This window comes from Salmo salar, chromosome 16 (genome assembly GCF_965601325.2).
Source record: "Salmo salar chromosome 16, fSalSal1, whole genome shotgun sequence".
NCBI lineage: Eukaryota > Metazoa > Chordata > Actinopteri > Salmoniformes > Salmonidae > Salmo > Salmo salar.
This window is the reverse complement of record NC_138306.1, coordinates 57,242,922-57,265,678: the sequence shown is the minus strand read 5'-3', so window position 1 is coordinate 57,265,678 and position 22,757 is coordinate 57,242,922. Positions and strand designations below refer to the sequence as shown.

Below are 22,757 nucleotides of genomic sequence, written 5' to 3'. Positions count from 1 at the left end.
TTTGTCCCACACTGTTCTACTCTTGTGAGTCTCGATGAGCTTTTATGGCTCACAGTGATGTAATGAGGCCGGGTTCAGCCCACAACTCCACGCGCACCATGTTTTGAACACAACGATGAAAGACCGTATTTGGCACACATGACCTGTTTTTACGCACGCTGCGCAGTGATTGTTTTTACTCAACGGTAAGAAACTAATTATCTAATTGTTTAAAACAAACATCTAATAAACAAGTATAGTTCTACACGAATGTAGTCAATGTTTAAATTGCATTTCTGTATCTAAATAATTTTTCAATAAAAGTATTGTTCAGTTTAAAACGTTTTAAATTGACCATCCAAAAAAAGTTTATTTAATTAATTAAAACCTGTTGGGGCTAGGGGGCAGTATTTTCACGGCCGGATGAAAAGCGTACCCAATTTTAACAGGTTACTACTCTAGCCCAGAAACTAGAATATGTATATTATTAGTAGATTTGGATAGAAAACACTCTGAAGTTTCTAAAACTGTTTGAATGGTGTCTGTGAGTATAACAGAACTCATATGGCAGGCTAAAACCTGAGAAAAAGTCAAGCAGGAAGTGGAAAATCTGAGATTGTAGTTTTTTCAAGTGATTGCCTTGACTGTATACAGTGACTTAGGGTTCATTTTGCACTTCCTAAAGCTTCCACTAGATGTCAGCAGTCTTTAGAACGGTGTTTGAAGATTCTATGGTGAATGTGATGGGAATACCAGCTGTGGTAAACTGGTGTCCCATTATAAGGCATGGGCTCAGTAACGCGCGATGACTTGGGAGCGAGCTGAGTTCATATTCACTCCTAAAGGGAACGGATAGGTCCGGTTGGAATTTTATTTGAGATATATGATAAAAACAACCTAAAGATTGATTCTATACATCGTTTGACATGTTTCTACAAACTGTAGTATAACTTTTTTGACTTTTCGTCTGGACTAAGTAAGCATGCGCGTTGTAGATTTGGATAGTGAACCTAACGCGCGAACAAAATGGATTATTTGGAAATAAATATGAACTTTATCGAACATTTATTGTGGAGCTGGGATCCCTGGGAGTGCCTTCTGATGAAGATAATCAAAGGTAAGTTAATATTTATAATGTCATTTCTTAGTTTTATTGACTCCAAGATGGCGGGTTTCTGTTTGCTCGTTATTGGTGTCTTCTGGGCTGTACTCAGATTATTGCAAACTGTGCTTTCACTGTGAACCTTTTTTGAAATCTGACAAAGCGGTTACATTTAGGAGAAGTGTATCTATAATTCTGTGCATAACACTTCTTCTATATTGATCAAAGTTTATGATGAGTATTTCTGTAATATGTGTGCTCATTGTGCTCATTCACCGGAAGGTTTAGAGGGAAAACATTTCTCAACATTACGCGCCAATGTAAAATGCTGTTTTTGGATATAAATATGAACTTTATCGAGCAAAACATACATGTATTGTGTAACATAATGTCCAAGGAGTGTCATGTGATGAAGATCATCAAAGGTTAGTGCTGCATTTTAGCTGAATTTCTGGTATTTTTGACGCCTGTCCTTGCTAGGAAAATGGCTGTGTGGTTTTTCTTGTGTTGAAACTGTCCTGACATAATCTAATTTTATGCTTTCGCCGTAAAGCCTTTTTGAAATCGGACAACGTGGTTGGATTAACAGTTCAGCATTTCAAAAAGTTTGACACGTTTCTTTTTATAGCCATAATTAACAAATAACTTTATAGATATGATGCAAAGGTGAGAAAAGTCTGAGTCTTGGCTGAGAGACATAACCAATCTGTTACATGTTGACCTTCGTGTCATCAATGAGAATGACCAATTAGGTAAGTTATTGGTCAACCATACTGCCCCCAAAATCCCTTTGAAAGTGAGACACACACACACCCTTCCCTCCCTCCCTAGACAAACATCCAACAGGTGGTTCTCAATGGTAATCGTTGTTCTTCTGATAAATCACACACGAGCCTTACAAATCACTGTTTGAAAACAAATTGTGTCATTATTCCAACAAAGCCAGTTAAAGGTTTAGCAGCAACACACAATGGGAACCGTTACAAAGGTGAAGCCAGGGAGAAAAGGACGGGAACACAGACTACAATAAATCAACAACAACGTGAAAGATTTTCTAGTTTGTCGATGTACTCTGGCAGGTTAGAAAATATTCACGTCAAATGAGGCGTTACTTTGACCTTTTGTTACTGCTGTTATACACTGAGTGGACAAAACATTAAGAACACCTGTTCTTTCCATGACTTAAGTTGACCGGGTGAATCCAGGTGAAATCTTTGATCCCTTATTGATGTTTCTCGTTAAATCCACTTCAAATCAGTGTAGAAGAAGGGGAGGAGACAGGTTAAAGAAGGATTTTTAAGTGAAGTAAAAGTAGTCAAAAAATATAAATAGTAAAGTACAAATACCCCAAAAAACTACTTAAGTAGTACTTTTAATTATTTTTAATTAAGTACTTTACACCACTGTACTTCAGTATATTTAAAACCAAATACTTTTAGACTTTTACTGAAGTAGTATTTTACTGGGTGACTTTCACTTTTACTTGAGTCATTTTCAATTAAGGTATCTTTACTTTTACTCAAGTATGACAATTGGGTACTTTTTCCACCACTGTCCAAAACGTTGGACTCAAGCCATCATCAGTGTAAATGGTCGACACACAAACCTGGCTTCTACTTCAAGGATAATCGCATATCACATGATCAAGCAAGAAAATACATCAAATACCATTATAAACGGGGGGGTTTGAGCCCTGATTGGCTGAAAGCTGTGGTATATCAGACCATATACCATGGGTATGATTAAAAAGGACTATTTACCGTTTAAATGACTTTGGTAACCAGTTCATAATAGCGATAAGGCACCTCTGGGATTGGTGGTAAACGACCGATATACCACGGCTATGGGCTGTATCCAGGCACTCCGCGTTGCATCGTGCTTAAGAACAGCCAAATCCCAGAGGTGCCTTATTGCTTAATTATATCATTTCTATGGTAAAAAAACGGGTGTCTCAAGGCTTAAAAGTCCTTCTTTAACCATGTCTCCTCCCCTTTCATCTACACCGACTGAAGTGGATTTAACAAGTGACATCAATAAGGGATCATAGCTTTCACCTGGATTCACCTGATCAGTCTATGGTCATGGAAAGAGCAGGTGTTTTTAAATGTTTTGGACACAAGGTCAAAGTAACGCCTCATTTGATGCGAATATTTTCTAACCTGCCAGAGTACATCGACAAACTAGAAATCTTTCATGTTGTTGTTGATTTATTGTCATCTATGTGCTTGGTTTCTCTGACAAGTTTACGGACTTGGAGCAGCATGAAGCGTCTTAGTTTTCTTGGCAGCTTCATCAACCTCACTAGAGAGAGATGGGCGAGTTTCTGCCTCTGCATTGCTTGCTCTTTGGTTTTTTTGGGCTTGGTATCTGTGACAACTGCTGATTTAAAACATTTGATTGATTGACGGATTGGGAGAGTAGGCGAGAGATTACTGTAAGGCTCTTCTACACGGTCCCAATTGATGAAGAATTCAAACAGGAAACAGTAACATTATGTTCGTCACCAGGCATAGGACACTCTGGTCCGCGGCAGGACATAGGACACGCTGGTCCGCGGCAGGACATAGGACACTCTGGTCCGCGGCAGGACATAGGACACGCCGGTCCGCGGCAGGACATAGGACACGCCGGTCCGCGGCAGGACATAGGACACGCCGGTCCGCGGCAGGACATAGGACACGCCGGTCCGCGGCAGGACATAGGACACGCCGGTCCGCGGCAGGACATAGGACACTCTGGTCCGCGGCAGGACATAGGACACGCCGGTCCGCGGCAGGACATAGGACACGCCGGTCCGCGGCAGGACATTCTAGTCCTCGGCAGGACATTCTAGTCCTCGGCAGGACATTCTAGTCCTCGGCAGGACATTCTAGTCCTCGGCAGGACATTCTAGTCCTCGGCAGGACCTAGGACATTCTGGCCATTCCATTAGGAGAAAGGTACACCATGTTCACATACATCACATTATCATTTGAAACTAAAGATATTTTGTACTTAAAGACTCACGGCAGCCATTTTAGCACTTTTCCTGCTGAAAAACTATTTCCCACGTATAAATACAGTAACGTACAAATACAGTAACGTACAAATACAGTAACTACAGTAACGTACACACACTTAAGGGTAAAAAATATGTTGAGCAAAATAGTTCAACTGCAAATTTCAAGCAGTTGGTCTGATGGTGCCCTCTGTCATTGGTCTCCCCCCTTGCTTGAGGAACAATAGAGGAAAGATGGGTCTTTGTCTGTCGTACAGCAGGGGAACATTTTCGTTGTCAATCCATACTGGGTATGCGTTCCAAATGGCAACCTATACCCTATCTAGTGCACTATTTTTTGACCAGGGATCATAGGGAATAGGGTGCAATTTCAGAACGACACAGATCAGTAAACCATAACGCCATAAGGGATCTTATGGTTGGAATTCTGACACACTAACATGTTAATCTTCTGATGAGATTCTTGGTTATTGTAACTGTTCAGTACGCAACACTTTACTTATAGCCTGCAGGTGTTGTGTTTAATAACATGTTAGAAACATTTGAGCCTTTATAAATCTTATGTTTACATCTCTAAACTCCAGTAATTCTTAATGAACATTCAATTCCCTGGCAACAGCTCTGTTGGACATGCCTGCAGTCAGCGTAACAATTGCACGCTCCTTCAAAACTTGAGACGTCTGTGGCTTTGTGTTGTGTGACAACAACAACAAAAAAAAGCACATTTTTAGAGTGGCCTTTTTATTATCCCCGGCACAAGGTGCACCTGTGTAATGATCATGCTGTTTAATCAGCTTCTTGATAAGCCACCCCTGTCAGGTGGATGGATTATCTTGGTAAAGGAGAAATTCTCTTTAACGGGGATGTAAACGTGGCTCAGTTGGTAGAGCATGGCACTTTCAACACCAGGTTTGTGGGTTCGATTCCCACGAGTGACTAGTACAAATTACAATGTTTGCATTCACTACTGTACGTCGCTCTGGATAAGAGTGTCTTGCTAAATGACAAAAAAATGTAACTGCAAACAAATGTGCGCACAACATGAGAGGAATAAGCCTTTTTTGTGCATATGGAACATTTCAGTTCATGGGACCAACACTTTACATGTTGAGTTAATATTTTTGTTCAGTGTACTTATTTAATTTTTTTTTGTACTTATTTATTTCCTGATTAGAAATAACAGCATTCTCCACACACTGTAATTTACTACTTGATAGGAGCTATTGATAACAGCTAGGTAAAGGGAGTCATCCGTTTGGAGAAGGGAATTGTAGATATAAATGTTTTAGATCTATTTTACCTTGTAAACTCTGGAGACAAATGTGAAACCCGGTCATATAGCAGCAAACTAAAGCATATCAACATATCACCTTTTCCACAGTGAAGTCTATGAAACGCTGTGCCTTACAACTTGAGATGAAAATGTGGAGACCCAAGCTATAGGCTTCTGCAGCCAATGCGCCAAACGACGGTACAGTGCTAACAGTTGGCAAGCAAATGGGAGGGTTTTCAACAGTTAGAATAAAATCTACTCAACGCGCAAAGGAAACTAGGCCTGCAAAGCCCATTACACACCTCCGTAAGGTAAGTCTGAATATCAACTACTGAGAAGTGCGTAGGTAAGATGTAGATGAAAATAAGATTAGGTCATGATGTTGCCAGATTGGTGTGATATCGCTCTGGTTAAAGAGGGGGGCAGGGTAGCCTAGTGGTTAGAGCGTTGGACTAGCAACCGAAAGGTTGCAAGATCGAATCCCTGAGCTGACAAGGTACAAAATCTGTAGTTCTGCCCCCTGAACAAGGCAGTTAACGCACTGTTCCTAGGCGGTCATTGTAAAATAAGAATTTGTTCTTAACAGACTTGCCGAGTAAAAAAAAAAATCCTAAGTCTGAATCGGGCCCATAGTGAACTACTTTGTACCAGAACTCTGTGGGCCCAAAGTAGTGCACTATAAAGGGAATAGGGGTGTCATTTAAGATGAACCAGTCTTTGAAATAAAATGAGACAGACCACATGAATAAGAAAATGAAAAGCCCGTTTAATTTCTATGAATTTCAGTTGACAGAATGAATACCCTTTAATTTAACATGCAGTGATCTTGAAGACAAAATCAGACAGATTTTAGATGTGAAAATAATATTAGGCCGTGATATTGCTCTGGTAAAAGGGCTCAGCATGAACAAGCAGCACGTCACGCCTTGGACCAGAGCTTGGCCGTAATGTTGCCAGGGTTGGCAGTTATTCTGATTTTTCACAGTGATTATTAGTGTTCTAGTATAAAGTCGTATTTTCTCGTTCTCAAAACAGCGTGTGTTTGGCAACCTGGGTTTTGTTCTGACAGAACCATCGAAGTAAAAAACAAGGAATAATAATAATGACAATCTTGTTAGATATTTCTTCCCCAGATATTTGTGAGATTGGAATTGATAGTTGTGGATAGTGAACATCCAAAAGGAGGACGATGGTGGAAGACACAACACAAATCTTGTATATAGCAAGTCCATTCAGGGTATGTAGTGTACCGTCGCAGGCCTGTAATAGGCATCCAGGCTGGTCCACACCACACTGACTTGGAACAGATGCTGAGGATCATGGGATGGGACGACAATATCGTCAGCTACGCCGCTTCATTGCCATGTCTCCCAAGGTAAAGGGAAATGAATGAATGTTCAGTAGGTCCTTCAGTGGAGATCAGGACAGACGAGACAAGAGACAAACAGCACAAGTCATTATCCACAACAAGTCCACAGCAGATTAGATCCGCTTAGGCCTTAGCGACTGACCGTTCGATCCCTCGAGAAGCCTACCATGAGTTTACCACACCATGACAGAAAGAAACAGCATCTCTATAGTACGCAGACAAAGCTCTATCCAAGTCCCGAAATTGCACCCTATTCCCTATATAGTGCACCACTTTAGACCAGAGGTCTATGTAGGGACTAGGGTGCAATTTGAGACCCTCTGTCCATTTTGGTACCCTACCACTGTACTGTACATTAAAGCTTAATCTGGTGTGTTGTCAAACCTCTCACTGAAAACAGATCTACAACCACAAATGTACATCTCTAATTCTCTAAGATACAAAACAAAACAACTGTAGAAACAACATATTAGCATGGTGTGTCTTCAAAAACAGGTCCTCAGGGTGTACTCGTTAGGAAAATGGCGGCAACGTCCTTGTGGGTCTTCTTTCATAGGTCTTATTCTGGAAGCTTGTGATGCATGCTGGGAAAATATGACAACCTCAGAAAGAGAATCCTTGGTACTTGGCTGAGAGAACAGCTTGAAGCCTCCAGAAATACCAATTATTTCCACTTCGACTACACAACGGAAATGTGATTCAACAGACATACAGAAAAAAAAATCTATACTTTACAAAACATTGTCATGACGATGAAAGTCTGTTCTTTCTTTTTAATAAGGCACAAGGTTTGTAAATGTATTTCTCATGGTGATTAGTGCTGTTCAGTAACTCCTGGGCCTGCTGGTCCTTTCAGACTGGTCCGTACACAAGCCTGGGGGGTGGATTTTACACGTACGCCCCCAACGCCGCATGAAACTCCGTCAGACACTGGACCAACTGCTGGAACTTAGGCCTCTCCTCTGGATCCAGGGCCCAGCAACACGCCATCACTGCAAACCTACAGAGAGAACGAGAGAGAGAGAGAAACAGAGAATTAGCTAGGTCAGCAGGTGCACTCACACGAGACATTTAGACTAGCTCATTGCACAGCGTAATGTTGAATCAAAACATTTACGTCACTTAGCAGACGCTCTTATCCAGAGTGACTTAACCCAGAAGGACTTCAAAATGTGATCTAAAGAGCACAACATGCACAAAAAAAATTATACAAAAACTGCTGATCACATTTCAATATTTGTGAATTTAAGGCTCACAATCCCAAGGACACTCACTACCACAGGTCATCAGAGAAACCATGAATAAGAAAACACAATACACCATATTATCATTGGTGCAGCACCACGGGTCACCATACTACCATTGGTGCAGCACCACGGGTCACCATACTCCCATTGGTGCAGCACCACGGGTCACCATACTCCCATTGGTGCAGCACCACGGGTCACCATACTCCCATTGGTGCAGCACCACGGGTCACCATACTCCCATTGGTGCAGCACCACGGGTCACCATACTCCCATTGGTGCAGCACCACGGGTCACCATACTCCCATTGGTGCAGCACCACGGGTCACCATACTCCCATTGGTGCAGCACCACGGGTCACCATACTATCATTGGTGCAGCACCACGGGTCACCATACTACCATTGGTGCAGCACCACGGGTCACCATACTACCATTGGTGCAGCACCACGGGTCACCATACTCCCATTGGTGCAGCACCACGGGTCACCATACTACCATTGGTGCAGCACCACGGGTCACCATACTCCCATTGGTGCAGCACCACGGGTCACCATACTCCCATTGGTGCAGCACCACGGGTCACCATACTACCATTGGTGCAGCACCACGGGTCACCATACTACCATTGGTGCAGCACCACGGGTCGAACGTAGTGCACTAGTAGAGAATAGGATGTAATTTGGATCACAGCCTCAGAGCCCTGACCCTTGTGGTTCCTTCTATGCGTTCCAAATGGCCCCCTATGCCCTATAGTGCATTACGTTTGACACTACGTAGTGCACTTCATAGGATATAGGGTGGGATTTGGAACGGGAACCACATGGGTCAGGATGAGACTCAGTAACGAATGATGTCGATAGATGGATGACTGGCTGCTGCTGGACGTTTCTAGCATAATCCATGCAAATAGAGACCGTGTGTGTGAGAGTTACAGGACCCGTCGACCCCCCCGGAGGGTTCTACAGTCGACCCGTCGGGCCCCCCGGAGGGTTCTACAGTCGACCCGTCGGGCCCCCCGGAGGGTTCTACAGTCGACCCGTCGGGCCCTCCGGAGGGTTCTACAGTCGACCCGTCGGGCCCCCCGGAGGGTTCTACAGTCGACCCGTCGGGCCCTCCGGAGGGTTCTACAGTCGACCCGTCGGGCCCTCCGGAGGGTTCTACAGTCGACCCGTCGGGCCCTCCGGAGGGTTCTACAGTCGACCCGTCGGGCCCTCCGGAGGGTTCTACAGTCGACCCGTCGGGCCCTCTGGAGGGTTCTACAGTCGACCCGTCGGGCCCTCCGGAGGGTTCTACAGTCGACCCGTCGGGCCCCCCGGAGGGTTCTACAGTCGACCCGTCGGCCCCCCCGGAGGGTTCTACAGTCGACCCGTCGGGCCCCCCGGAGGGTTCTACAGTCGACCCGTCGGGCCCTCCGGAGGGTTCTACAGTCGACCCGTCGGGCCCTCCGGAGGGTTCTACAGTCGACCCGTCGGGCCCTCCGGAGGGTTCTACAGTCGACCCGTCGGGCCCTCCGGAGGGTTCTACAGTCGACCCGTCGGGCCCTCCGGAGGGTTCTACAGTCGACCCGTCGGGCCCTCCGGAGGGTTCTACAGTCGACCCGTCGGGCCCTCCGGAGGGTTCTACAGTCGACCCGTCGGGCCCTCCGGAGGGTTCCCACAGTCGACCGTGATGAAGTGATGAAACTGAATCAATTAAAAGACAAAAACAGCTTAACAGCCCTAATCAGATTGGACATGAGAACCAGGTGTGTGTTTCAGTTAAAATTGGGACAGTTGATTGGCCCCAGCTTTTTTACTTTTTTTTTTTTTTTTACTTACAGTTCATCGGGACAGTTGATTGGCTGTGCTATTCTGTATCCATCCTTCAGATAGGCTGCCATCTCGAAGGGGTCGATATCGACGTAGGGAGTCTGTCCCAAGGTCATCAACTCCCACAGGGTCACACCAAACGCCCACTGAGGAACAGGGACAAGGTCAGAGGTTAGACTACAAGGTCAGAGGTTAGACTACAAGGTCAGAGGTTAGACTACAAGGTCAGAGGTTATAGGTCAGACCACAGAGCAGAACGGACTATAGAAATACAATTACTAGAATGTCTCTCTGAGGGGTTTTTCTCATTCTAGTAATTCTATTAAATTTGGGATGGACAGGATGACACATACAGTAAAAGTCATATGTATTGTGTACCATCTCTACTGACCATTGTTTCTGTGCAACATTAGCTACACATGTAGGCAGACGAACACAAACTAGGACTCAGAGACAGCTGGACAAAACACACAGTAATCTGCATTACATATGATTTTAAAATCAGGTGGTATTGTGGTTCATTAGGGTCAAGGTCTCTCGGTGTGAGATCAATGTCAAGGTAAGTTATGTTCTGCACAGCACCAACGGCTGAACAAAGCAAGGAAATATAGCGGGAAAAATGTATACCAAGTTCAGAAAACATTGTTGTTAGAAGTTTTGATAAGGACCCTGCAGTGCTGGAGAACAGGAAGACATCAGGACCATGGTAGCTACTGGCTACAACTCTCAACATACTGAATCAATCTAACTTGAGCTTTTAATCCACGTCCTAGTTCCAAACAACAGAACCCTGAGAAGACTAGTCCAGTAGAATATAAATATGAACGTCGATCATATAAACATAATTACGGTTTTGGAAACAAATCAGCGATTCATTCATCAGTCATCTTCAGAAGATTGGCCAGTGTTCTACAAAAGGCCATATAACAATGGGAGTTGAACCAGAAGATCATTTGAGGGGGGGCGGTAGACAGACTTGAGACACGCGCTCTGTGAAAAATCACCCTTTGACATCAATGAAAGATTTAGGAGAAAGTGTGAGTTGTGTCCTTTTAATCTTCACTGTGTGACTCAGAAGGAAACGGTGCCGACTACCACCACTTGAGAGTCATCGTGACGTGACTACGTGTGTGTGTGTGTGTGTGTGTGTGTGTATGACTCTGGTTCATTAACAGTATTAACAGTGTGTCGTAACCTATGACCCAGCGAGCTTTAGAGGAAGTCCTGACAGGGAGTGGATGATTTAAAGAGAGGGAGGGGATGATTTAACCCCAGAGAGAGGGATGATTTAACCCCAGAGAGAGGGGATGATTTAACCCCAGAGGGAGGGGATGATTTAACCCCAGAGAGAGGGGATGATTTAACCCCAGAGGGAGGGGATGATTTAACCCTAGAGGGAGGGGATGATTTAACTCCAGAGGGAGGGGATGATTTAACCCCAGAGGGAGGGGATGATTTAACCCCAGAGGGAGGGGATGATTTAACCCCAGAGGGAGGGGATGATTTAACCCCAGAGGGAGGGGATGATTTAACCCCAGAGAGAGGGGATGATTTAACCCAAGAGGGAGGGGATGATTTAACCCCAGAGAGAGGGGATAATTTAACCCCAGAGAGAGGGGATGATTTAACCCCAGAGAGAGGGGATGATTTAACCCCAGAGAGAGGGGATGATTTAACCCCAGAGGGAGGGGATGATTTAACCCAAGAGGGAGGGGATGATTTAACCCCAGAGAGAGGGGATGATTTAACCCCAGAGGGAGGGGATGATTTAACCCCAGAGAGAGGGGATGATTTAACCCCAGAGGGAGGGGATGATTTAACCCCAGAGAGAGAGGATGATTTAACCCCAGAGAGAGGGGATGATTTAACCCCAGAGGGAGGGGTGCGAAGGGAGGGAGGGAGGGGTGCAGAGGGAGAGCACCAGAGCCACAGTAGGAATGAGGAGGTGAGGTATGAGGGAAATCTGGCTCATTCTATAAAAGTAGAATCCCATGAAACCTGAGCTAGCTTCCTGACTGTCTACAGTAGCTGTGTGTGTGTGTGTGTGTGTGTGTGTGTGTGTGTGTGTGTGTGTGTGTGTGTGTGTGTGTGTGTGTGTGTGTGCGTGCGTGCTCTCACCACATCACTAGCAGTAGAGAAGTCATTGTTGAGCAGGCTCTCCAGGGCCATCCAGCGGACCGGCCTGTTCTCGTTGTCTCCCAGACAGTGGTAGTCCATGGGGAACAGGTCTCTGGACAGGGCGTTGTCACAGATCTTCACCTGCATGCTGTTGTCAATACTACCAGGGAGGAGGGGAGAACAAGGTTAACCTTCTTCAATAGACTTTTTGTACGACACGCAGCGAATACAACGGGTTGTAGACTTTACTGTGAAATGCTTGCTTCGAGACCTTCCCTGCGATGCAGAGAAAAAAATTATTCTATAGTAACATGACGAATAAAATTCACAAGAATGGAATTAAATACAGGAAGTACCAGATCACTGTGGAGCTGTATACAGGAAGTACCAGATCAATGTGGAGCTATATACAGGAAGTACCAGATCAATGTGGAGCTATATACAGGAAGTACCAGATCACTGTGGAGCTATATACAGGAAGTACCAGATCACTGTGGAGCTATATACAGGAAGTACCAGATCACTGTGGAGCTATATACAGGAAGTACCAGATCAATGTGGAGCTATATACAAGAAGTACCAGATCACTGTGGAGCTATATACAGGAAGTACCAGATCAATGTGGAGCTATATACAGGAAGTACCAGATCAATGTGGAGCTATATACAGGAAGTACCAGATCACTGTGGAGCTATATACAGGAAGTACCAGATCACTGTGGAGCTATATACAGGAAGTACCAGATCACTGTGGAGCTATATACAGGAAGTACCAGATCACTGTGGAGCTATATACAGGAAGTACCAGATCACTGTGGCGCTATATACAGGAAGTACCAGATCAATGTGGAGCTATATACAGGAAGTACCAGATCACTGTGGAGCTATATACAGGAAGTACCAGATCAATGTGGAGCTATATACAGGAAGTACCAGATCAATGTGGAGCTATATACAGGAAGTACCAGATCACTGTGGAGCTATATACAGGAAGTACCAGATCACTGTGGAGCTATATACAGGGAGTACCAGATCAATGTGGAGCTATATACAGGGAGTACAAGATCAATGTGGAGCTATATACAGGAAGTACCAGTACCAGATCAATGTGGAACTATATACAGGAAGTACCAGATCAATGTGGAGCTATATACAGGAAGTACCAGATCACTGTGGAGCTATATACAGGAAGTACCAGATCAATGTGGAGCTATATACAGGAAGTACCAGATCACTGTGGAGCTATATACAGGAAGTACCAGATCACTGTGGAGCTATATACAGGGAGTACCAGATCAATGTGGAGCTATATACAGGGAGTACCAGATCAATGTGGAGCTATATACAGGAAGTACCAGTACCAGATCAATGTGGAACTATATACAGGAAGTACCAGATCAATGTGGAGCTATATACAGGGAGTACCAGATCAATGTGGAGCTATATACAGGAAGTACCAGATCAATGTGGAGCTATATACAGGGAGTACCAGATCAATGTGGAGCTATATACAGGAAGTACCAGATCAATGTGGAGCTATATACAGGAAGTACCAGATCAATGTGGAGCTATATACAGGGAGTACCAGATCAATGTGGAGCTATATACAGGAAGTACCAGTACCAGATCAATGTGGAGCTATATACAGGAAGTACCAGATCAATGTGGAGCTATATACAGGGAGTACCAGTACCAGATCAATGTGGAGCTATATACAGGAAGTACCAGATCAATGTACAGCTATATACAGGAAGTACCAGATCAATGTGGAGCTATATACAGGAAGTACCAGATCAATGTGGAACTATATACAGGAAGTACCAGATCAATGTGGAGCTATATACAGGAAGTACCAGATCAATGTGGAGCTATATACAGGAAGTACCAGTACCAGATCAATGTGGAGCTATATACAGGAAGTACCAGATCAATGTGGAGCTATATACAGGAAGTACCAGATCAATGTGGAGCTATATACAGGAAGTACCAGATCAATGTGGAGCTATATACAGGAAGTACCAGATCAATGTGGTGCTATATACAGGAAGTACCAGATCAATGTGGTGCTATATACAGGAAGTACCAGATCAATGTGGAGCTATATACAGGAAGTACCAGTACCAGATCAATGTGGAGCTATATACAGGAAGTACCAGTACCAGATCAATGTGGAGCTATATACAGGGAGTACCAATACCAGATCAATGTGGAGCTACATACAGGGAGTACCAGATCAATGTGGAGCTATATACAGGAAGTACCAGATCAATGTGGAGCTATATACAGGAAGTACCAGATCAATGTGGAGCTATATACAGGAAGTACCAGATCAATGTGGAGCTATATACAGGAAGTACCAGATCAATGTGGAGCTACATACAGGAAGTACCAGATCAATGTGGAGCTATATACAGGAAGTACCAGATCAATGTGGAGCTATATACAGGAAGTACCAGATCAATGTGGAGCTATATACAGGAAGTACCAGATCAATGTGGAGCTATATACAGGGAGTACCAGATCAATGTGGAGCTATATACAGGAAGTACCAGATCAATGTGGAGCTATATACAGGAAGTACCAGTACCAGATCAATGTGGAGCTATATACAGGGAGTACCAGTACCAGATCAATGTGGAGCTATATACAGGAAGTACCAGATCAATGTGGAGCTATATACAGGGAGTACCAATACCAGATCAATGTGGAGCTATATACAGGGAGTACCAGATCAATGTGGAGCTATATACAGGAAGTACCAGATCAATGTGGAGCTATATACAGGAAGTACCAGATCAATGTGGAGCTATATACAGGACGTACCAGATCAATGTGGAGCTATATACAGGGAGTACCAGATCAATGTGGAGCTATATACAGGAAGTACCAGATCAATGTGGAGCTATATACAGGAAGTACCAGTACCAGATCAATGTGGAGCTATATACAGGGAGTACCAGTACCAGATCAATGTGGAGCTATATACAGGAAGTACCAGATCAATGTGGAGCTATATACAGGGAGTACCAATACAGATCAATGTGGAGCTATATACAGGGAAGTACCAGATCAATGTGGAGCTATATACAGGAAGTACCAGATCAATGTGGAGCTATATACAGGGAGTACCAGATCAATGTGGAGCTATATACAGGAAGTACCAGATCAATGTGCAGGGGTACTAGGTATTTGAGGTAGATACAGTGCATTCGAAAAGTATTCAGACCCCTTTACTTTTTCCCCATTTTGTTATGTTACAGCCTAAAAATTATTCAATTGTTTTCCCCCCCTCATCAATCCACACACAATAACCCATAACGGCAAAGCAAAAACAGGTTTTTAGAATTTTTACGCGAATGTGTAAAAATACAAACTGAAATATTACATTTACATAAGTATTCAGACCCTTTACTCTGTACTTTGTTGAAGCACCTTTGGCAGCGATTACAGGCTTGAGTCTTCTTTGACTTTCAAGAATTTTAAAGTTTCTTCAAGTGCAGTCGCAAAAACATCAAGTGCTATGATAAAACTGGCTCTCATGAGGACCGCCACAGGAAGACCCAGAGTTACCTCTGCTGCAGAGGATAAGTTCATTAGAGTTAGCAGCCTCAGAAATTACAGCCCAGATAAAAGCTTCACAGAGTTCAAGTATCAGACACATCTCAACATCAACTGTTCAGAGGAGACTGTGTGAATCAGGCCTTCATGGTCGAATTGCTGCAAAGAAACCACTACTAAAGGACACCAATAATAAGAAGAGACTTGCTTGGACCAAGAAACACGAGCAATGGACATTAGACCGGTGGAAATTTGTCCTTTGTTCTGATGAGTCCAAATTTGAGATGTTTGGTTCCAACCGCCGTGTCTTTGTGAGACACAGAGTAGGTGAACGGATGGTCTCTGCATGTGTGGTTCCCACCGTGAAGCATGGAGGAGGAGGTGGTAATGGTGCTTTGATGGTGACACCGTCAGTGATTTATTTAGAATTCAAGGCACACTTAACCAGCATGGCTACCACAGTGTTCTGCAGTGATACGCCATCCCATCTGGTTTGGGCTTAGGTTTGGGCTTACTATCATTTGTTTTTCAACAGGACAATGACCCAACACACCTCCAGGCTGTGTACTGGCTATTTTACCAAGAAGGGGAGTGATGGAGTGCAGCATCAGATGACCTGACCTCCACAATCACCCGACCTCAACCCAATTGAGTTGGACCGCAGTGTGAAGGAAAAGCAGCCAAAAAGTGCTCAGCATATGTGGGAACTCCTCCAAGACTGTTGGAAAAGCATTCCAGGTGTAGCTAGTTGAGAGAATGCCAAGAGTGTGCAAAGCTGTCATCAGGGCAAAAGGTGGCTACTTTGAAGAATCTAAAATATATTTAGATTTGTTTAACACTTGTTTGGTTAGTTACTACATGATTCCATGTGTTATTTCATAGTTTCGATGTCTTCACTATTATTCTACTGTGTTGAAAATAGTACAAATAAAGAAAAACCCTTGAATGAGTAGGTGTGTCCAAACTTTTGACTGGTACTGTATAAACTGTGTGTCTCATTGATCTAGAACCAGGAAGGCAATTTTCATATTTGTATCATTCATGATGAAAGAATTTTTTTTTTAAACTAAATTAAACAAAACTTTTGGGTGCAACTCTTCGCAGAATATACAAAACCATCAACACAATAGTTGATACTCAAGACTTTCTGTAGGTTTTATAAATGGTATATTAGCTGTAACACAAGACGGACCGTCACCAGATACTCACACACAGTTCCTGGAGGCTAGGTCTTTGTGGATGACCTCTCTTCTGGCCAGGTAGCTCATCCCGCATGCTATCTGGATTGCCATGTGGACTAAGTCCTGCTGGGAGATGGCCTAGAGAGGAAAGAGGAGAGAAAATAAAACACATATATAGATTGAGAGCAGAGAGACACTGAGAGAAAGACAAATCAAATTTTATTTGTTACATACACATGGTTAGCAGATGTTAATGCGAGTGTAGCGAAATGCTTGTGCTTCTAGTTCCGACAGTGCAGTAAATATCTAACATGTAATCTAACAATTCCCACAACAACTACCTAATACACACAAATCTAAAGGGGTGAATGAGAATATGTACATGTAAGTATATGGATGAGAGAGAAAGAGAGACCGAGAGAAAGACAGAGACCGAGAGAGAGAGACCGACAGAGACCGAAAGTGGATATTCAGAGGACTAGCCTGGTAGGTGAACTTTTAAATCATTACAGATTAAACCGACCCCCTAAAGAGATTATACCACCCCTCCTACAGAGATTAAACCACCCCTCCTACAGAGATTATACCACCCCTCCTACAGAGATTATACCACCCCCCCTACAGAGATTATACCACCCCTCCTACAGAGATTATACCACCCCTCCTACAGAGATTATACCACCCCTCCTACAGAGATTATACCACCCCTCCTACAGAGATTATACCACCCCTCCTACAGAGATTATACCACCCCCCACAGAGATTATACCACCCCTCCTACAGAGATTATACCACCCCTCCTACAGAGATTATACCACCCCTCCTACAGAGATTATACCACCCCTCCTACAGAGATTAAACCACCCCTCCTACAGAGATTATACCACCCCTCCTACAGAGATTATACCACCCCCCCACAGAGATTATACCACCCCTCCTACAGAGATTAAACCACCCCCTAAAGAGATTAAACCACCCCCCCTACAGAGATTATACCACCACCCCCCTACAGAGATTATACCACCACCCCCCTACAGAGATTATACCACCCGCCCTACAGAGATTATACCACCCCTCCTACAGAGATTATACCACCACCCCCTACAGAGATTAAACCACCCCTCCTACAGAGATTATACCACCCCTCCTACAGAGATTATACCACCCCCCTACAGAGATTAAACCACCACCCCTACAGAGATTATACCACCCCCCTACAGAGATTAAACCACCCCCCCTACAAAGATTATACCACCCCCCCTACAGAGATTATACGACCCCCCCCACAGAGATTATACCACCCCCCCTACAGAGATTATACCACCCCCCCTACAGAGATTATACCACCCCCCCCTACAGAGATTAAACCACCCCCCCTAGAGATTAAACCACCCCCCCTACAGAGATTATACCACCCCCCTAAAGAGATTATACCACCCCTCCTACAGAGATTAAACAACCCCTCCTACAGAGATTAAACCACCCCTCCTACAGAGATTATACGACCCCCCCCACAGAGATTATACCACCCCCCCACAGAGATTATACCACCCCCCTACAGAGATTATACCACCCCCCCTAGAGATTAAACCACCCCCCCTACAGAGATTATACCACCCCCCCTACAGAGATTATACCACCCCCCCTACAGAGATTATACCACCCCCCCACAGAGATTATACCACCCCCCTACAGAGATTATACCACACCCCTACAGAGATTATACCACCACCCCTACAGAGATTATACCACCCCCCCTACAGAGATTATACCACCCCCCCCACAGAGATTATACCACCCCCCCTACAGAGATTATACCACACCCCTACAGAGATTATACCACCACCCCTACAGAGATTATACCACCCCCCACAGAGATTATACCACCCCCCTACAGAGATTAAACCACCCCTCCTACAGAGATTATACCACCCCTCCTACAGAGATTATACCACCCCTCCTACAGAGATTATACCACCCCTCCTACAGAGATTATACCACCCCCCCTACAGAGATTATACCACCCCCCCACAGAGATTATACCACACCCCCACAGAGATTATACCACCACCCCTACAGAGATTATACCACCCCCCTACAGAGATTATACCACCCCCCCTACAGAGATTATACCACCCCTCCTACAGAGATTGAACCACCCCTCCTACAGAGATTATACCACCCCTCCTACAGAGATTATACCACCCCTCCTACAGAGATTATACCACTCCTCCTACAGAGATTATACCACCCCTCCTACAGAGATTATACCACCCCTCCTACAGAGATTATACCACCCCTCCTACAGAGATTATAACACCCCTCCTACAGAGATTATACCACCCCTCCTACAGAGATTATACCACCCCTCCTACAGAGATTATACCACCCCCCTACAGAGATTATACCACCCCTCCTACAGAGATTATACCACCCCTCCTACAGAGATTATACCACCCCTCCTACAGAGATTATAACACCCCTCCTACAGAGATTAAACCACCCCTCCTACAGAGATTATACCACCCCTCCTACAGAGATTATACCACCGATCCTACAGAGATTAAACCACCCCTCCTACAGAGATTATACCACCCCTCCTACAGAGATTATACCACCCCTCCTACAGAGATTATACCACCCCTCCTACAGAGATAGGACTAGGATTTATCTAGGAGGCTTTTTGAAACACTAACATTACACAATCGAAAGATCAGCTATGAAGTTTTACAGACAGGGAAGGGGCCAATGGTCTGTTTAGGAGGTTCCCACTGAGACAAACCAGAATAACCCCTGGCTAATACAGGAAAACAGAGGCTGTGTCCCAAGTGGCACCCTATTCCCTAAATAGTGCATTGCTTCTGACCAGGGCCCATATGCTTTGGTCAAAAGTAATGCACTATGTAGGCAATAGGTTGTCAATGGGGACACAGACTGTGCAGTGAGACAGGAGGAAACAGTCTGCTTCATGTCCATCCTGTTACCTGTCTGATTAGCCCGGATGGCTTGACGTCTGAGTTGAGACGTAGCTTAGCCTAGCGGTGTGTACATTAACAGCAGATCAGGTCTAACTACTGTAGTTTAGCCTAGCGGTGTGTATATTAACAGCAGATCAGGTCTATCTACTGTAGTTTAGCCTAGCGGTGTGTACATTAACAGCAGATCAGGTCTATCTACTGTAGCTTAGCCTAGCGGATGTCTATGTACCTAAACATCTCGTGGTTCACTTAGAAAAAGAACAGACAGCTAGCAGACGACACGCTGTTAATACCCTGCAGAGAGGGGTGTGTGTGTTAATACCCTGCAGAGAGGGGTGTGTGTGTGTTAATACCCTGCAGAGAGGTGGTGTGTGTGTTAATACCCTGCAGAGAGGGGTGTGTGTGTGTGTGTGTTAATAGCCTGCAGAGGGGTGTGTGTGTGTTAATACCATGCAGAGAGGTGTGTGTGTGTGTTAATACCCCGCAGAGAGGTGTGTGTGTGTGTTAATACCCTGCAGAGAGGGGTGTGTGTGTGTTAATACCCTGCAGAGAGGGGTGTGTGTGTGTGTGTGTGTGTGTGTGTGTGTTAATACCTGCAGAGAGGGGTGTGTGTGTGTGTGTTAATACCCTGCAGAGGGGTGTGTGTGTGTTAATACCCTGCAGAGAGGTGTGTGTGTGTGTGTTAATACCCTGCAGAGAGGTGTGTGTGTGTGTTAATACCCTGCAGAGAGGGGTGTGTGTGTGTGTGTGTGTTAATACCTGCAGAGAGGGGTGTGTGTGTGTGTGTTAATACCCTGCAGAGAGGGGTGTGTGTGTGTGTGTTAATACGCTGCAGAGAGGTGTGTGTGTGTGTGTTAATACCTGCAGAGAGGGGTGTGTGTGTGTGTGTTAATACCCTGCAGAGAGGTGTGTGTGTGTGTGTTAATACCCTGCAGAGAGGGGTGTGTGTGTGTGTGTTAATACCCTGCAGAGAGGGGTGTGTGTGTGTGTGTGTGTGTGTGTGTGTGTGTGTTAATACCTGCAGAGAGGGGTGTGTGTGTGTGTGTTAATACCCTGCAGAGAGGGGTGTGTGTGTGTGTGTGTTAATACGCTGCAGAGAGGTGTGTGTGTGTGTTAATACCCTGCAGAGAGGTGTGTGTGTGTGTGTGTGTGTAATACCCTGCAGAGAGGGGTGTGTGTGTGTGTGTGTGTTAATACGCTGCAGAGAGGTGTGTGTGTGTGTGTGTGTTAACCTGTTAGGGCTAGGGGGCAGTATTGACACGGCTGGATAAAAAACATACCCGATTTAATCTGGTTACCACTCCTACCCAGTAATTAGAATATGCATATACTTATTACATATGGATAGAAAACACCCTAAAGTTTCTAAAACTGTTTGAATGGTGTCTGTGAGTATAACAGAACTCAAATGGCAGGTCAAAACCTGAGAGATTCCTTTACAGGAAGTGGCCTGTCTGACCATTTCTTGAACTTCTTTTCCATCTCTATCATTTACTAAGGATCTCTGCTCTAACGTGACACTTCCCACGTCGTCCATAGGCGCTCAGAGCCCGGGAAAAAACAGAATGTCGTCATTCCAGCCCCAGGCTGAAACACATTATCGCCTTTCTCAAGTGGCCGATCAAGGGACACTGGGCTTATGCGCGTGACCCTGACCGCCCCCGCCTTTGGGATTTTTTCCTCTGTTTGCCGAAAAGGAGATTCCCTGTCGGAATATTAACGCTTTTCTACGAGAAAAATGGCATAAAAATTGATTTTAAACAGCGGTTGACATGCTTCGAAGTACGGTAATGGAATATTTAGAATTTTATTGTCACGAATTGCGCCATGCGCGCGACACTTCTTTACTATTTCGGATAGTGTCTGGAACGCACGAACAAAACGCCGCTATTCGGATATAACGATGGATTATTTTGGACCAAACCAACATTTGTTATTGAAGTAGCAGTCCTGGGTGTGCATTCTGACGAAGACAACAAAAGGTAATCAAACTTTTATAATAGTAAATATGATTATGGTGAGTGCTAAACTTGCCGGGTGTCTAAATAGCGAGCCCGTGATGCCTGGGCTATGTACTTAGAATATTGCAAAATGTGCTTTCACCAAAAAGCTATTTTAAAATCGGACATATCGAGTGCATAGAGGAGGTCTGTATCTATAATTCTTAAAATAATTGTTATGCTTTTTGTGAACGTTTATCGTGAGTAATTTAGTAAAATGTTAGCGAATTCCCCGGAAGTTTGCGGGGGGTATGCTAGTTCTGAACGTCACATGCTAATGTAAAAAGCTGGTTTTTGATATAAATATGAACTTGATTGAACAAAACATGCATGTATTGTATAACATAATGTCCTAGGGTTGTCATCTGATGAAGATCATCAAAGGTGAGTGCTGCATTTAGCTGTCTTCTGGGTTTTGGTGACATTATATGCTGGCTTGAAAAATGGGTGTCTGATTATTTCTGGCTTGGTACTCTGCTGACATAATCTAATGTTTTGCTTTCGTTGTAAAGCCTTTTTGAAATCGGACAGTGTGGTTAGATTAACGAGAGTCTTGTCTTTAAATGGCTGTAAAATAGTCATATGTTTGAGAAATTGAAGTAATAGGATTTTTAAGGTTTTGAAAATCGCGCCATCCCACCTAGCCCATAGAGGTTAATACCCTGCAGAGAGGGGTGTGTGTGTGTGTGTGTTAATACCCTGCAGAGAGGGGTGTGTGTGTTAATACCCTGCAGAGAGGGGTGTGTGTGTTAATACCCTGCAGAGAGGGGTGTGTGTTAATACCCTGCAGAGAGGGGTGTGTGTTAATACCCTGCAGAGAGGGGTGTGTGTTAATACCCTGCAGAGAGGTGTGTGTGTGTGTTTTTAATACCCTGCAGAGAGGTGTGTGTGTGTGTTTTAATACCCTGCAGAGAGGGGTGTGTGTGTGTGTGTTAATACCCTGCAGAGAGGGGTGTGTGTGTGTGTTAATACCCTGCAGAGAGGTGTGTGTGTGTTAATACCCTACAGAGAGAGGTGTGTGTGTGTTAATACCCTGCAGAGAGGTGTGTGTGTGTTAATACCCTGCAGAGAGGGGTGTGTGTGTGTGTGTTAATACCCTGCAGAGAGGGGGGTGTGTGTGTGTTAATACCCTGCAGAGAGGTGTG

The 22,757-nt window shown here is 44.5% G+C and overlaps 1 protein-coding gene across 2 annotated transcripts in view; it reads right to left on the bottom strand.

The window, feature by feature from the left end:
• Nucleotides 1–6,098: 6,098 nt before the first annotated feature.
• LOC106574121 (tyrosine-protein kinase RYK) overlaps nt 6,099–22,757 on the bottom strand; it is a 144,338-nt gene continuing 127,679 nt past the window's right edge. For both annotated transcript variants that reach the window (XM_014149734.3, XM_014149735.3), the window contains 4 exons: nt 16,663–16,772; nt 11,897–12,056; nt 9,788–9,924; nt 6,099–7,721 (listed from right to left, as the gene is read on the bottom strand). In XM_014149734.3, the coding sequence (XP_014005209.1) occupies nt 7,610–7,721; nt 9,788–9,924; nt 11,897–12,056; nt 16,663–16,772 (519 nt within the window). In that variant the 3' untranslated portion in view covers nt 6,099–7,609. The remainder of the gene's footprint in view (nt 7,722–9,787; nt 9,925–11,896; nt 12,057–16,662; nt 16,773–22,757) is intronic.